The 17,613-nt window shown below is 48.3% G+C and overlaps 1 protein-coding gene across 2 annotated transcripts in view; it reads left to right on the top strand.

The window, feature by feature from the left end:
- GRIK4 (glutamate ionotropic receptor kainate type subunit 4) overlaps positions 1–17,613 on the top strand; it is a 343,337-nt gene that overhangs the window by 283,447 nt on the left and 42,277 nt on the right. For both annotated transcript variants that reach the window (XM_060179894.1, XM_060179893.1), the window contains one exon: positions 6,691–6,804. In XM_060179894.1, coding sequence (XP_060035877.1) covers positions 6,691–6,804 — 114 coding nt within the window. The remainder of the gene's footprint in view (positions 1–6,690; positions 6,805–17,613) is intronic.

The raw sequence follows: 17,613 nt of genomic DNA, 5'->3' as shown, positions 1-17,613 counted from the left end.
TTGTTGCCAGCCAGCGGGAACGGTGGTGCAGTGGGTCCAGAAGGTGAGGGAGTGTGGGTAGACTGAAGACAGCCCGTCCTGGCCTCTCTGTGTCTTCTCTGGGCTTACTGGATGTGCTGCAAGTGCAGCCTCACCGCAGCCTCAGAACCCAAACTGCCCAGGCTGGAATCCTGGTTGTGCCACTGCCTCACTGAGCAGCCCCGGGCAGGTCGCTGGACCTCTCTGTGAGCTTCAAAATGGGAATAATGACAGTCGCCTATTTTGAAGTATCACAGAGGAGGAAGAGCTGTGCATGTTAGCACTGGCAGTCTTGCAAAGCTGGCCCTGCAAGCAGATCTCTTTTCAAAACACTCCAGACCCAGGCCGGGGAGGTGCCTGGCAGTATAGCGTACACCTTTCATGATGGAGGCCTTGGGTTTCACTCAGGCAGAATATGAGAAACTATGACGGAAGATGGTGCTTTGGCATCTCATTCTTTGCTTGAAAAAAAAATGTAATTGGGAGGCCTGGGCAGTGATGCACCTGATTAAGTACACATATCAACGTGTACAAGAACCTGGGTTCAAGCCCCTGCCCCCCACCTGCAGGGGGAACACTTCACATGCGGTGAAAGAGGTCAGCAGATGTTTATCTGTCTCTCTATCTCCCCCTCCCCTTCTCAATTTATCTCTGTCCTGTCAAATAAAAAATAGAAAGGAAAAAAATGGTAAAAGTGGCTGCCAGGAGCGGTGGATTTGTTGTGCAGGCACTGAGCCCCAGTAATAACCCTGGTGGTAGGTGCCGGCCAGGCCCACGCCTCCCTGCCTCCCACCCGACCCTGCTCAGAATGCCATGAGCTTCTCAGTACACAGGGGTCTCCAGAGACCGTTGCCTCAAAGCAAAGGCTTTCAGGATTGCTCAGGACAGCCTCATCCTGTGTGGCATGTTCTCATTCCATCTGAAGCCTCCCAAAGCTTCCCTGAGTTAAGTAACACAATTACAGAGCTAAACAAGAGCAGCAGCAGGTGAAGCAAGAGCTGTGCAGACACGACTTGCCAAGGAGCTGCTGGCGTGGGGACAGGAAGTGGGGGTGGGGACACAGCACAGAAAAGATCTGGAAGCCGATGGGAGAGAGCACTGTGGATCCAGAACTCAAAGGCAGCTGCGGAGGCCTTGCTGCCACCCCTGCCACCCCCACGGGCATCCTGTAAGGAGGGGTGTGGAGAGGTGGATGCTTTCCCTTGTGCTTTGGGACAGTATGAGATGAAGACGGGTCCTGCTGTGGGTCTCTAGGGACAGGCAGTCCTACTACTGCGCCATACGCTGCCTGTCCCAGGTCACCTGGGACTGGCCTCCAGGGACCAAGTGTCCCTGCTTGGGTTGGGCTGTCTGTCATCTAGAAGAGGAGAAGAGAGAGCTGCTTTGTTGACTCCTGTCACTGTGCTGCCAGAAGCCCCCTTGCTGGTGTGTTATGGGCGGGCAGGATCCCAGCCTGAAGCCCACTCTGCGCAGCCAGCTGGGTGAACCAGCAGAACGTGGAGGGCATCTGAGTGAGCACCCCGTCCTCTCTGCAGGGAATCTTCTTTCTCCTCCCCTGCCAGGCCTGGAAAGGAGTCAGGGGTCACCCAAGGCACTAGGTTTGACTGCAGTGCTGTTCATGGCAGGGCCCCCAGTAACTCTTGAGAGGCAGAGGAGAGTGTTGGGGAGTCCACCACAGCGGGGCTCCCCTGGTAAACTCCACCAGCATCCCAGAGATGAAAGGGGGAGGGGGTGGCTCAGACACAGGACACAAAGCACCTCAAAGAGCACTGTCTTGGGAAGGGGGAGAGGAGAAGTCATGCTCCAGCAGACAGGGCAGATGTCCCACTGCAGGCACCTCCCTTGGGATCCCTGTTCCTCCTCTCCTCCAACCCTTCCCTCTGGGTCGGGGTCCCCACAGCCCTGTGCTCTCCAGGTGGCCCTTCTGGATCCCAGTCCCCAAGACCAACTGTTCTGACTTGGTCCCTGCCGTGGCCTTCTTTGCTGGGAGCCCCGTAACTGGTCCCCTCTGGATCACTTCACAGCATTTGATTCTGCTGTCACATGCCCCCTCCCAGCCTCCCATCTTCTCTAGCATCTTCTTCCAGTCTTTTCTGCCTGGGCAGAATGAAAGCAGGGCATTGGAGGGGGAAATGGAGGGCATCTGAGTGAGCCTGCTTTCTCTGCAGGCAGGGAAACTAGAGCCACAGTGAGGGTGCGGTCCAGCCCAGAGAGAGTGCTCTGCCTGCCGGGGACCAAAGCCCTCCTGTGTTCCTGGTCCCCAGCCCAGTGATTGCCGTGCCCACTGCCCCTCGCCCCCGCCCCACCCCAGTGGTCACTGGAACACTTACAGCCCAGCCCCTCGGATTGCGCCTCTGGCTTCATGGCACAGCACCTGCCCCTCTGAGGCTGCTTTAGAGCATGATGCCTCTTCAGCTCAGGCACGATCAGGCGAGAGCACAACTTCTAGGGTAGCCTGATCTCACGAGGTGCCTACAGATGGCCCAGGGGCCTTGAAGCCACGTTGGAGAATGGCGGTTCTGCTCTGAGTCATGAAAGGAACAGCCCCGCAAGCCCTCCATGCTTGCTCTCAGCCCACCACGGCCCTTTGTCTAGCTCATCTCTCCTTCACTGCCCACCTGTGCCCAGCTTTCTGTCTCCAGGGGATGAGGAGGGACGGGCTGGGCAGCACTCCGAAGCCCTGTGGGAGTTTGGCCCGTGCGGGAGGTGTCTGCCCTGCCCCTGGCCTTGGGGTCACTGTGCGGGTGACCAGGAGACAGCCCTGCTGGGGTGCCGTCCAGCGTCCTCACCACATGGAATGGCTTTGCCATAATGTCCTTGTTGGGCAATTTGACAGACAGTGGAAGGATGCCCACGTTTCAGTCTGACGGTTGCCCTTTGAGGAAGAGAAGGCACGCGCAGAGAAAAGAAACTTGAAGGTAGAGTTTGTTGGCTTGAGCTGATTAATTTGGATGTTTTTATTGTCTTCCAGGACTTGTTTCTTTTCAATTCATTTAGATCTAAGTTGCATTGGGTGAAGCACACTAATACTAGCTGTTCAGCTCAGTGAACTCGCATATATGTATGCATGTCATCGCCATCCAGATCAAGATACTGAATGTTTCTAAAACTTGCTGTCCCCTCTGCATTTCTCCTCCCACCCAAAGAAAGTGACCTTTGTCACCAAAGATGAATTCTGCCTGGTTGCACAGCTTCCTTATAAATGAGCTTATTGGCATGAAGGCCGTTGTCTTTTGTATCTGGCTGCTTTTACTAAGAGTTATGCGAGGAGTTAAGTCCAGGATGTTGCTTATAATGATAATGAGCTCTCTTTTCACTGCTGTGTAGTGTTCAGTTATAGGGTGATGGCACTGTCGATTTATCTATTATGCTCTCAGTGGGCATGAGGTTTACTTCCAGGTTGGTGTTCTGACAGATAAAGTCACACACTTTGCTGGCTCCTGTACCATAGGGGAAATAAGAGGACATAGACCCAAGACTGGAAGCATTTGCTTTTAGACTCAACATTATTTTGTTTTATTTATAAAAAGGAAGCAAAACCATAGGATAAGAGGAGTACAACTCCACACAGTTCCCACCACCAGACCTCCGTATCCCATCCCTGCCCCTGATAGCTTTCCTGTTCTTCAGACTCAGCATCATTAAGCAGAGCTGCCTCTGGTATTGTGGCTACAGTTCCTTTACTTCCTGTTCTGATTATTTGTCCATTTATCCTGCTGATTGGCATCCGGCCTGCTTCCAGTTTTCTCTTTGCTTGCTGCACACAATTTCAAGCGGCACTGCTATAAACGTTCTCTGTGAAATCACTGGGAATCAGTGGAAGAAAGTTTCCTGAGAGACTACACGAAGAACCGGAAGTGTGGGGTGACAGATGTGGTGTGTGAGTCCATTTGTCCAGGGTGATGGTGGGGTGGGTGAATCTTTTAAATGGTCGGGGGGGGGGGGGATGGTGCGTCGACCTCTGGCTCATTCCGTCAGTGTTAGTTTTCTGCATTGTCTCTGGCCTCCCTTCATTCCAGTCCACTTAGCATTCCTCCTCCCCAGGTCTGGGCCTTGCTCACTGCACACGGCTGTGAAGTGCACACCTGGGCCTGGCGCTGGCACTGGCGCTGGCCCTACCCCTGTTGGGCCTGTGAGGGTGACTTCCTTTGCTTCACCCCTGTGCTCATGAGTTGTGCTCAAGTCAGTGCCATCGACTCTGAGGAGATAAGATTCTGAAAGGCCCGAACAACCCTGCAAAGCCTGTCCAGAACAGAGAGTTAACAAGCTCTTCATCAAACCTCACGCTAACCTGAGAGTTGACTCACCGGATAGTGGAGATCAGCAGCCTCAGGGGAAGTACAGCAGGCGGCGCAGTGAATCATCCCGGCCTTCATCTTTTATTAAACACCTCTGCTGTCTGCACTCTAGTCTCCTCTAAGCCTGGCATCCTTTCCAAGGCTCTGTGTTTGCTGACCAGAGCTGGGTGTTAGGACTGCGTTAGCAGGTGGAGCTTGAATCGGGGAGGAGACTGAGGCTCCATGCTAAAGAAACTCACCTTTGCCTGTGGGCTTCTCACCCTTCTGCACAAATCACAAATTCCCTCGTGTGTAGAATGTGGGCTAATGTTTCTCTCTCCTGACTTTCTTTTTTCATCGTCTTAGGAATATACTGTGTGTGCGTTCATTCAGAATTGACTAACACCTCACTTTTCCTTACTGTGTTCGGCTTTTGCATCGACTTAACTAGCAGCACTAGAAGGACTGAAAGGAAGTCCGGGAGGTGGCACAGAGGACAAAGCATTGGGCCCCGGAGTAAGAGGTCCTGAGTTCAGTCCCTTGGGCATCTCCCTTCCTCCTTCCCTCCCTTTCTCATTAACAAATAAATGCTTATGTTAAAAATCAAAAGAAGACAGGTGGTGAAGCAGGTCTGCAGGTGTCTATCTTTCTCTCCCCCTCTCTGTCTTCCCCTCCTCTCTCCATTTCTCTCTGTCCTATCCAACAACAATGACATCAATAATAATAACTACAACAACAAAAAAAATCAAAAGAAGGAGTTCAATAAGCTGAAATGTAAACAGTGGAAGCAGGCTGGAATTCATGCCGCAATGGCACAGTGTGATTCTTAGATACTACAAAAAAAAATCTGACTCACCTGGGGAACTTCTTACACATAGAGATTCCTAGATCCAACTTCCAGAAAGTGATCCATGGGTCTGGCATGGGATCCCGCACTCACAGTCTGATAGGTACTAGAGTTGACTCTGGTACAGGCTTGAGACTTACTGGGAAGGACCCTGGCACTCCCCTCACCCCACATCCACGTGAGGATGAAAGCAAGTCAGGACAAGTGAGGTAGCAAGTGTGACTTGGCTGGTTGACTGGTAATTTGGTTGGTGGGTTAGTTGGTTGTCTGGCCAGTTGATTAGTTGGTTGGCTGATTTAGCTGGATGGTAGTTTGGCTACTTGATTGACTGATTGACTGGTTAGTTAGCTGGTTCGCTGATAGGTGGATTGGTTGGCAGGTTGGTAGTTTATTGGTTGGCTAACTAGTTGGTTGACTCAGCGCTTGGCTGGTTGTCTGCTGACTGGTAGTTTGGTTGGTTGGTTGGTTAGGTGACTGGCTGGCAGGCTAGTTAAAAGAGAGCATAGACTAGAACTGAATTCCATTTCTGTACTTTCCATAGATTTTTCCTGTACATCACAGCAGACCAATAGGATAGGAGCTTGCTTTGTAACTGTTGGAGTGACATTATATCCAGGGGAGATATATACTCCCTGGCAATAGTATTGAGGAGGCCTCTAACCTTTCCCTTCCCCAAAGGGCCACGGTGCACACCAGGTTCTTAGCAGCTGTGGGCCTTTGAGGAGCAGACTGCTGACTTTGCCTGGAAGGGCCTGGAAGGGCCAGTTTGGGTTCTGCTGTGGCAGCTGACCTTCAGCCCTGACAGCATCAGTGTCCAGGGGCCCTGGGCGCCCGAAGTCCAGATGCAGTTCTCATCGGACTGGCTGTGTGATGCCGAACCCCGTGCTTAATCTCTTTCAGTCTCTGTTTCCGTCTTGTGAGATAGACAAGAATGCACTGGTGATGCTCAGACCTGTGGTTTCATCGTTTTAAACTTTCACTGTGGCTCCAGCCACTAGAGTGCCCTACAGATTAGCAACTGGGTGGAGATTACTTGACTGAACTAGTTTTAAAGTTTCATTTTTTAAAAAATAAATTAAATAGCTGCTCAGGACCAAGAATATAGCACAGTGGTAGCACATAGGACTTGCATGGGGGAGAAGAAGGGGCATGTTCAGTCTCCAGCGCCTCCAGTAGCCAGAGCTGAGAAGCACTTTGATCAAAAGCAGTAACACTAATCACCACTCTCGAATGAAGATCAGAGAGTCTTCCCTCCAGCTTTCCCTTCCCAGACCTTTCCCCGGGAACGTTTGGAAGCTGTCTCTGAGTAGTCTGTAACAATGGTCCCAGATTTGCACCACAAACTATGGACCTAGAGGGGTCCAACCTGGAGTGAGCATCAGCCTCAGCGGCAGGGTCTGTGACCTTTCACGCCTGACTACTCCATCTGGGATGTGCTATGGTAACTAACGCGGAGAATCTTCCCCACACAGAGCCGCCAGCCCAGAGTCCCCTGGCCCGAGGACACCCCATTAATGGGCTCTCTCTCTCTATGTGTGTCCGTTTCAGAAAGCAGACCTGGCCGTGGCAGGCCTGACCATCACAGCCGAGCGGGAGAAGGTGATTGATTTCTCGAAGCCATTCATGACTCTGGGGATTAGCATTCTTTACCGGGTTCATATGGTAAGAGACTTATTTCATAAGCGTTTGTATCGTTTGTATCATGACAGCTATTTGCATGCAAACACTGAGCTGCATGAGAATAATGAGCGGCTCACAGAAATGTTTCCATTTCAAGGTGTCGATGCAAATATGTGGGGCTATTTTTCCCCCCCGTCAGCTGTGGGGATGAGCACACAGGGTGGCAGAGTCCCACTTGGGGGGCTTCCCAGGGAAAGTCACTGCCGTCTCACTGGGCAGGGGCGGCCGGGAGTCACCCTCAGCCCTTGATGTGGTGTGTGGGTGGCGGGTGGTGGGTAGCAGGTCTTGCGGTCACTCTGCATCTTTCTGGGGCGTGGTGAGCCCAGAGAGGTCACCCCCAGCATTCTGAAGAAGTTCACCCACCCCTGCCTCACACCTCTTCACTCTCTGGAGCTGGTGATGCACACAGACTCCTCTCGCCCACAGTGGTCCACACTGGTCACAGGATGCCACTATTGCCTGGCCTGGCACCTTGTTTGCAGCCGTGAGGGAAGGAGGAGGGCTTCTCTAGTTAGGTGGGCCAGAGCGAGTGGCTAGCTGAGTCTGTGAAAACAGACCATCGGCGGTCAGGAGAGGGCTCTGCGGTCAGAGCACATGCCTTCGCATGTCGGAAGCCCTGGGTTCAAGCCCCAACACCAGGTGGGAATCACCGTGGATAACACCAGCAGTACTCCACGGCTGCCACAGCAGTGTTCTGTTCCCTCTCTCTCTCTCCCTCTCCCCTTTTCTTTCCCTCTTCCTTCTCTTTCATAGAATCAACATAATGCTGATGCAAAAGGACCCTCATGCCTCGGGCACCAAAAGTCCCAGGTTCAATCCCCAGCAACATCGTAAGCCAGAGCTGAGCAGTGCTCTGGTAAAAGACAAACAAAAACCTGGTAAAGGTGGGGTGTTGAGAGCACATGGTACCAGGGTTCAGAGCCCACCTACAGGGAGGAAGCTTCTGAGTGGAGAAGCAGTACAGCAGGTCACTCTCTGTCTCTTTCCCTCTCTATCTACCCTCCCCTCTCACTTTGTGTTCCTTTTTTTTTTTTGAATTTCTTTATTGGGGGATTAATGTTTTACAGTCAACAGTAAATACAATAGTTTTTACGCACATAACATTTCCCAGTTTTCCACATAATACAAACCCTACTAGGTCCTCTGCCATCATGTTCCAAGACATGAACCCTCTCCCCTCTCCCCTCCTCCACCCACCCCAGTCTTTTACTTTGGTGTCATGCACCAACTCCAGTCCAAGTTCTGCTTTGTGATTTCCCTTCCGATCTTTGTTTTCAACTTCTACCTATGAGTAAGATCACCCCATTTACTTTTTGTTTCTACCCAATAAATAAATAAATGAATATTTAAAATATTTTAGCATATATATATATATATATATATATATATATATATATATATATAGAGAGAGAGAGAGAGAGAGAGAGAGAGAGAGAGGTGGAGAGAGAGAGTTGGAGAGAGAGAATGAGAATCGAGCCAGCACTATGGCTGGGGATGCTCTGCTTACTTGAGGCCCTGTCCATTCCCCAGCACCATGGTGAGCACAGCAGACATGCACACAAAGCAGACACTGGGCAGTTGTGGGTGGTACAAGCTTGGCCCCTACTCTAGGGTAGCCCCTGGCTGATGACCACCCTGGTGAGCAGCCAGATGTACACTGTATGGAGAGCTGCTCCACTGCCAGTGCAGCACCCAGGGAAGTCTTGCTCTCACCCCTCACCCTTCACCCAGGCTGGCTCTGCATTCCCTGCATGTCCCCACTGTCAAGCTAACTTGGCACCTTGTAGCATGTAGCCCGGCAGGTCAACGGGAAAGGAGCCAGGAGCTCACTCTATGTGGTAGCTGTGGGAGTAACCCTCGAGAGTGTCTGCCATGCTCCCCAAGTCAGAAAGGGGGGTGTGCTGTACAGATGGCACAGCTGGCAGCTGAGGCAGGAGAGCCTACCACCCCCAACCTCTAGGGTCTGAGGAGGTCTCTCTGTCAGCAAGGACACTCATCCTACCCAGAGAGCAATGTTCCTCCTGGACCTCTGGCCCCTGTGCTGACCTGGGGGAGTCAAGCATTGGCCCCCTGCCACAGGTGGGCAAAAAGAAGTGAGAGGATGGATCGCCGCAGGCAATGCTGCCACTGTGAGCCTGGTGGAGCAAGGGGGGCTGGAGCCCTCTCCCCTGCTCTCCACCACCGTGACAAGGCCTCAGCCCCACCCCAACTCAACAAGACAAACAGACTCAAAGTGAAAGGATGGAAAACTATCATACAAGATAATGGACCACGGGGGTCGGGCGGTGGCGCAGTGGGTTAAGCGCATGTGGCGCAAAGCGCAGGGACCAGCGTAAGGATCCCGGTTCGAGCCCCTGGCTCCCCACCTGCAGGGGAGTCGCTTCACAGGCGGTGAAGCAGGTCTGCAGGTGTCTATCTTTCTCTCCCCTTCTCTGTCTTCCCCTCCTCTCTCCATTTCTCTCTGTCCTATCCAACAACGAATTGCGTCAACAAGGGCAATAATAATAGCCACAACTAAGCTACAACAAGGGCAACAAAAGGGGGAAAAAAAAAAAGGCCTCCAGGAGCGGTGGATTCATGGTGCAGGCACGGAGCCCAGCAATAAACCTGGAGGAGGAAAAAAAAAAAAAGATAATGGACCACAAAAAAATAGGAGAAACAGCTATTCTCATATCTGATACAATAGACTTTAAAATAAATAAAATAGGGAGTCGGGTGGTAGCACAGCGGGCTAAGCGCAGGTGGCGCAAAGCACAAGGACCGGCCTAAGGATCCCGGTTCGAACCCCGGCTCCCCACCTGCAGGGGAGTCGCTTCACAGGCAGTGAAGCAGGTCTGCAGGTGTCTATCTTTCTCTCCTCCTCTCTGTCTTCCCCTCCCTCTCTCCATTTCTCTCTGTCCTATCCGACAACAACAATAATAACTACAACAATAAAACAACAAGGGCAACAAAAGGGAATAAATAAATAAAATAAATATAAAAACATTTAAAATAAATAAAATAGAAAAGATAGGGGTTGTCAATACTTAATGCTCAGAGGATCAGTCTATAAAGATGACTTAACAATTATTAACATCTATACAACCAGTGAGAAGCCATCTAAATACATCAAGCATCTACTGAAAGAGCTACAGCAATATATTAAGATCAACACAGTCATAGTAGGGGACTTCAACACTCCACTCTCTCAGCTGGACAGATCATCCAGGCAGAAAATCAATAAAGAAACAAGGGAGCTAAGTAAACAAATAGATGAACTAGAACTAATGGACATTTTCAGAGTCATTCACCCCAAGAAACTGGAATACACATTCTACTCAAGTCCACATGGGTCATTCTCAAGGATGGACCATATGTTAGGCCACAAAGATAGCATCAGCCAATTCAAGAGCATTGAAATCATCCCAAGCATCTTCTCAGACCACAGTGGAATTAAACTAACACTTAATAATCAACAAAAGATTAGTAATAGTCCCAAACTGTGGAAGCTCAACAGTACACTACTTAACAACTACTGGGTCAAAGAGGAAATAAAGGAAGAAATCAAAATGTTTTGAGAGTTCAATAAAAAATTAAGACACGAGCTATCAAAAGATTTGGGACACAGCTAAGGCAATACTGAGAGGGAAGTTCATAGTCATACAAGCACACATTAGGAAACAAGAAAAAGCACAAATAAACAACCTGATTGCACACTTTAAAGACCTAGAAGAATAAAGGAACCCTAAAGGAACCATAAGGACAGAAATAACTAAAGATATGGCAGAAATAAATAGCATTGAAAATAAGAAAACTATACAAAAGATCAATGAAAGTAAATGTTGATTTTTCGAAAGAGTGAACAAAATCAACAAACCTTTAGTCAGACTCACAAAACAAAAAAAGGGGGGGGAGGAGAAGACCCAAATAAATTGGATTGTAAATGTAAGAATAGATATCACAACAGACACCTCAGAAATTCAACATATCATGTGAGGCTTCTATGAACAACTGTATGCCACCAAGCTAGAGAACCTGGAAGAAATGGACGAGTTCCAAGATAACTACTAACTTCCAAAATTAAATAAAGATGAACTAGATAATATGAACAGGCCTATCACAACCAATGAAATTGAAACAGCTATCAAAACCCTTCCAAAGAATAAAAGTCTTGGACCAGATGGTTTTACAAATGAATTCTACAAAACCTTCAAGAAGAACTAATACCTCTACTTTTAAAAATCTTCCAGAAGATTGAAGACACTGGAATACTCCCTTCCAGCTTCTATAAAGCCAAACTCTGATACCAAAACCAGACACGGACACAACCAGAAAAGAAAACTACGGACCAATATCTCTGATGAACACAGAGGCTAAAATAGTGAACAAAATCCTAGCCATCCAGATATAGCAGTGTATTAAAAAGATTGTTCATCATGACCAAGTGGGGTTTATCCCAGGGATGCAAGGTTGGTTTAATATACGTAAATCAATCAGCGTGATACACCACATCAATAAAAGCAAAACCAAAAACCACATGGTTATATCAATAGATGCAGAGAAAGCTGTTGACAAAATACAACATCCCCCTTACGATCAAAACGCTACAAAAAATGGGAATAGATGGAAAATTCCTCAAGAGAGTGGAATCTATATACAGCAAGCCTACAGCCAACATCATACTCAATGGTGAAAAACTGGAAGCATTTCCCCTCAGATCAGGTACTAGACAGGGCTGCCCACTATCACCATTACTATTCATCATAGTGTTGGAAGTTCTTGCCATAACAATCAGGCAGGAGCAAGGAATTAAAGGGGTACAGATTGGAAGAGAAGTCAAACTCTCCCTATTTGCAGATGACATGATAGTATACATAGAAGAACCTAAAGAATCCAGCAAGAAGCTTTTTGGAAATCATCAGGCAATACAGTAAGGTGTCAGGCTACAAAATTAACATTAAAAAGTCAGTGGTATTCCTTTATGCAAACACTAAGTTAGAAAAACATGAAATCCAGAAATCAATTCCTTTTACTATAGCAACAAAAACAATAATATATCTAGGAGTAAACCTAACCAAAGACGTATACGTAAAATTGTATACGTAAAATTATGAGTCATTACTAAAGGAAATAGAAAAAGACATAGAGAAGTGGAAAGATATTCCATGTTCATGGGCTGGAAGAATTAACATCATCAAAAAGAATATACTACCCAGAGCCATCTACAGATTTAACGCTATCCCTATCAAGATCCCAACCACATTTTTTTAGGAGAATAGAGCAAATGCTACAAATGTTTATCTGGAACCAGAAAAGACCTAGAATTGCCAAAACAATCTTGACAAGAAAGAACAGAACTGGAGGCATCACACTCCCAGATCTCAAATTGTATTATAGGGCCTGCTTGGTACTGGAACATGAATAGACCAGTGGAATAGAATTGAGAGCCAAGAAGTAAGCCCCCACACCTATGGACATCTAATCTTTGACAAAGGTGCCCAGACTATTAAATGGGGAAAGGGGAGTGTCTTCAACAAATGGTGCTGGAAAAAAATGCGTTGAAACATGCAGAAGAATGAAACTGAACCACTATATTTCACCAAACAAAAAAGTAAATTCCAAGTGGATCAAGGACTTGGATGTTAAACCAGAAACTACCAGATACTTAGAGGAAAATATTGGCAGAATTATTTTCCACATAAATTTTAAAGACATCTTCAGTGAAAGGAATTGAATCACAAAGAAGGCTAAGACAAGTATAAACCTATGGAACTACATCAAATTAAAAAAAACTTCTGCATAGCAAAAGAAACCACTACCCAAACCAAGAGACCCCTCACAAAATGGGAGAAGATCTTTGTATGTCATACTTCAGATAAGAGACTAATAATCAAAATATACAAAGAGCTTGCCAAAGTCAACAAGAAAACAAATAACCCCATCCAAGAATGGGGAGAGGACATGGACAGAATATTCACCACAGAAGAGATCCAAAAGGTCGAGAAACACATGAAAAAATGCTCCAAGTCTTTGATTATCAGAGAAATGCAAATAAAGACAACAGTGAGATACCACTTCACTCCTGTGAGAATGTCATACATCAGAAAAGGTAACAGCAGCAAATGCTGGACAGGTTGTGGGGTCAAAGGGACCCTCCTGTACTGCTGGTGGGAATGCCAGTTGGTCCAACCTCTGTAGAGAACAGTCTGGAGAACTCTCAGAAGGCTAGAAATGGACCTACCCTATGATCCTGCAATTCTTCTTCTGGGAATATATCCTAAGGAATCCAACACTCCCATCCAAAAAGATCTGTGTACACATATGTTCTTAGCAGCACAATTTGTAATAGCCAAAACCTGGAAGCAACCCAGGTGTCCCACAACAGATGAATGGCTGAGCAAGTTGTGGTCTATATACACAGTGGAATACAATTCAGCTGTAAAAAATGGTGACTTCACCATTTTCAGATGATCTTGGATGGGGCTTGAAAAAATCGTATTAAGTGAAATAAGTCAGAAACAGAAGGATGAATATGGGATGATCTTACTCTCAGCAGAAGTTAAAAAAACAAGCTCAGAAGAGAAAACACAAGTAGAACCTGAAATGGAGTTGGTGTATTGCACCAAAGTAAAAGATTTTGGTGTGTGTGTGTGTGTGTGTGTGTGTGTGTGTGTGTGTGTGTGTGTGTGTGTGTGTGTGTGTGTAGAAGGAGAATACAGGTCCCAAAAGGATGACAGAGGACCTAGTGGTGGATGTATTGTTATATGGAAAACTGAGAAATGTTATGCATGTACAAACTATTGTATTTACTGTCAAATGTAAAGCATTAATCCCCCAATAAAGGAATTTTTTTTTAAAAAAAAGGGGATGGAGGATAGAAAGATAGATACATGCAGACCTGTTTCATTGCTTGTTAAGTGACCCCTCTGCAGAGGGGGAGCCACAGGCTTGAACCCGGATCTTTGCACTGGTCCTTGTGCTTCGCACTCTGTGCCCTTAACCCAGTGCATTACCACCCAACCTCCAGGCTTGTAAGTTTTTGTTCTACTCCTCCACCACCTCCTGGCTGTCCAATTTCTTTCTCTCAACACTGTCAGGGTTTTGACGAGGACCCCCGCTTCTCAATCCGACAGAGTCAGCTGACCCACTCTGTTGCGCACTAGAGGGGGCTGAAGAGGTTGGACCAAGGCCAGCAGGGTGACTATGAGCTGGGAGTCTGCCCCTGTGGGTCGTGGCAAGAGAGAAAGCCAAGGATCACCCCCAGATGTCATTTTCCTATGAATAGCACGTTTATTGTATGGCAAGCAAGGTTTTTATAGGTTGGGGTAGGAGGAAGAACAGGGCAGGTGTGGCCTAGCCTTATATGGTCAGGAATGTTAAGGGAGGAGGGTGCTGCTGGGGGTCTTCAGAGACAGTTACTTGTTTACACCATATATGGTCAGGAGAGTGGGAAACAGGAAATAATGAGGGTCTTTCCAGTAACTGTTGGGTAAGTGGACCAACTGGTTTGAGAACAAGGAAGTGAACTGTTGTGTTAACATAGGGTGTGGGGCCTATGTGGGCGGGGGAGACTGATAGGGGGACTAAACCTGGAAAGCTGAGGCCCTCCCCTGCTTGACCCTGAGGTGGGGGGAGACTGACAGGGGGGCTAAACCTGGAAAGCCAAGGCCCTCCCTGTTCAACCCTGAATGGGGAGGCTGACGAGGTGGCTGTACTTTCAGGCACCTGTTTTTCCATAGGTGGTCCACACCATGCTCAACCTCAGCCTCAAAATTCCCCACACAACACCACCTTGCAAGCTTGGAAATTCTGATACCTGCATCCTCCCCCCATAGATTCCAGTTTCAGTCATCAGGGGTTGGCCCTGGGCATCGGGACTTCTGACTGTCCCAGGTGACTCAGTTTCCAGCCAGTTTCTCTGCTCTGTGTCTCCCCCAGTTTAGTGACTGAGGACCTGCTGCCTTCTGACTTGAGCTTCTTAGTCTTGAAGGCACGTGAGAAATGCCTGCGAATATTCTGAAGCATCAGATTCTGTTTCCCATGGCCTGGAGGGCCTGTGTTCTGTGTTTCCCACAAGTTCCCCTGTGATGCTGTGGGCCCTGGAACCACACTTTACAGTGAGGTAATGTGATCTGCACACCTCTCCTAGACCAAGTAGGCAGTGCTCGGTGTGTCATCCTATGTGGATTCTCTGGCTCCCACCCTCACCTTCACCCCCTGACCAAGCTGTTGTGGGAATATGTCCTGTTGTGTGATTTGTGCTTGGGCTGTGGTGCCCCAGCCCATCCGCTTTGCTGCCACGGCATCTGTACCACCGCTGGATCTGGAATCTGGTGCCTCTCATTTGCTCCTTTTGTTGACATCAGGCCAGCCCTAGGTTGCGACAGGGTGAGTGAGAGAGAAGGCTGGCTGTAAAGGCCAAGGAGTCTGGTGTTTGGAGACAGAAGATTGAGTCTTGGCTCTGTAGTTTCCTGCCTGTGTGACCTTGAGCAAGTTACTTGACCTCTGGAAAGGGATGGACACCTCTGCAGTCTCGGCTGAGGTGACATGAGGAGATGGAGAAAAGGCGCTCCCATAAGAGAACGTCATGCTTATGAGTCAGCGATCACACTGTGAGGAGTTTGGGACTGAACATGTACCGACTGTGCGACATGTGACATACCTGGTTATCGCATTTGAGCCTCAGAACAACCCTGCAAAGTACTGATGCATAACACCTGCTCTCTCTGCAGCCTGAGGCGATTAGAATCGGAAGGGCTAATGACTCAGTCAAGGATGTACAGTTAGGGGCTGGGAGATAGCTCACCAGGTAGAGTCCCCAGGTTTGAGCCCTGGTACCACATGGGAGCCCCATGGTATTATGAGGGAGCATCATGGATGACGGAACATTGCTCAAGTGTTGTTTCCTCATCCTGTGGGTGAGGATACTTGAGCCTGGATGCTGGGCCACCCTCACCCCCCAGAAGCCCCTGTCCTGAACATCAACTCCACCAGCTCCAGTCCCCTAGCCCTCTGGACACCTTCATGTGGATTGTTGGCCAGTGGCATTCCTTCCAGCTACTAACCAGTGACTGAATTCCCTCCTGTTGAGCCTCTGAGACATGAAGTTTCCAGTGTCAGCCTGGCCAGGCTGTGGTGTCCAGTGGTCATGCTGCTAGTCCAGTGTTGCTGTGAAGGCATTTTGTATACAAGATCATAATCTGGTGCTTACTTGCCATTAAGTAGAGGAGGTACCCCTTGATAATGTGGGTGCCCATCGTTCAGCCTGCTGGAGGCCTTGAGAGGAAGCTCAGGCTCCCATCAAGGAGAGGAATTCTGCCGCAGACTCACAGCCAGCACCTGACTGAGCTGCCATTGCAGTCTGAGGGCCTGCCCTCCAGATTGGGGATTTACAGAAACCACAACTGCATGAGCCAGCTCCTTGAAATAAGTACACACACACACATACACAGACAGATACACATGCACACACAGATACACACATACAAACACACAGATACACACACACATACACATGCACACAGATACACACACACACATACACATGCACACAGATATACACACAGAGATACACACACACAAATACACAGATACACACACAGATATATACACACACACACACACCTGTGTTGTTTCTGTTTCTCTGGAGAGCCCTAAGTGACAGTCTACCCCACCTCCATTGGGCCAGGCCCCTGCCCGTCTCCAGCCTCTATGCTGAGACACCAAAATGCCACATGGCTACTCACATTTGATATATAACGGGGGGGGGGGGGAGCGGGGGGGCAGGCCCAGTAAAATCCGAGTGCTGGCATAAACAGCTTACACTAAGCAGAACTGACAGTTTATGCATTTATTCAGCAAATATTTATTGAGTCCTTTCTCTGTGTGAGGCAGAATCCTTAGAAAGTACCCAAAAAGTCAGCTGGGGAGAGAACAAGCCTGAATCGTCTTAACTGGTGGAGACCTGGTGAGAGGGAGTCTGGGCTGAACTTGTATCCTCCAAGGGGGGTGGTGTTTCTTACTCACTGCTGTCTCCTCATCAAAGGGCCGAGTCATGATAAGCACTCACTAGGAGACAGTAGGCTAGTTGGGGAAATAGCTCAGCTGGTAGAGCTTAGAGCTTACATACTCAGTGATCCCAGTTCTTTCCTCAGCACCTTGTCAACTGGTGTGGTCCTCTGCCTTCTTTTCTTTCTCTCTCATGTATGAAATCCATTTTAAAAATCTCTGAAAAAGAGGAGGAGGAGAAGGAGAAGGAGAAGGAAAAGGAGAAGTAGAGTAGAATCAGCTAGAATGCCCAAGTTCATTGCCAGCTCCTTCCCCCATGCCTCAGCATCTTTGTCTGCGGGTGGGGGTTGTCATGCAACTTTAACGAGAAAAGATACATAATATGCCCCCGACAGTGCTTGACAGATGTGCAGCAGATGTTAGCCTTTATGTGTAATAATAGATGCATGTACCTTTCTCTACATTGAAGACCCTCTTCACTGCACACTGCAGCCCGAGAGTTATCATTTAAACTTAGTGATTTCATCTCTGTCTTCTGCTTAAGAACATTCACTGAGACAACTCCTCACTTCCAAGTTTACACAGTTTGGTCTTCTTAGCCTGGAACACTTCTTACTCTGATGAATAAAGCTTGTGTTTCCTGTCCTGCATCCAGGCACCTCACCCCAGTCTGCTCAGGGCTCTCTCTCCAGGCCAGCCTCTGCCTGTCTCCTGATCTGTATTCAAGGTCTTCTACTTGCTGTATCACCGTTTATCTAGTGATCTCTTCCCAGTCTTCAATACCCAGCCCAAGTGACACCTGCT

This window comes from Erinaceus europaeus, chromosome 20 (assembly GCF_950295315.1).
Source record: "Erinaceus europaeus chromosome 20, mEriEur2.1, whole genome shotgun sequence".
In the NCBI taxonomy this organism is placed as follows: domain Eukaryota; kingdom Metazoa; phylum Chordata; class Mammalia; order Eulipotyphla; family Erinaceidae; genus Erinaceus; species Erinaceus europaeus.
The sequence above is the reverse complement of the archived record's forward strand: the minus strand, read 5'-3'. Positions and strand labels throughout refer to the sequence as shown.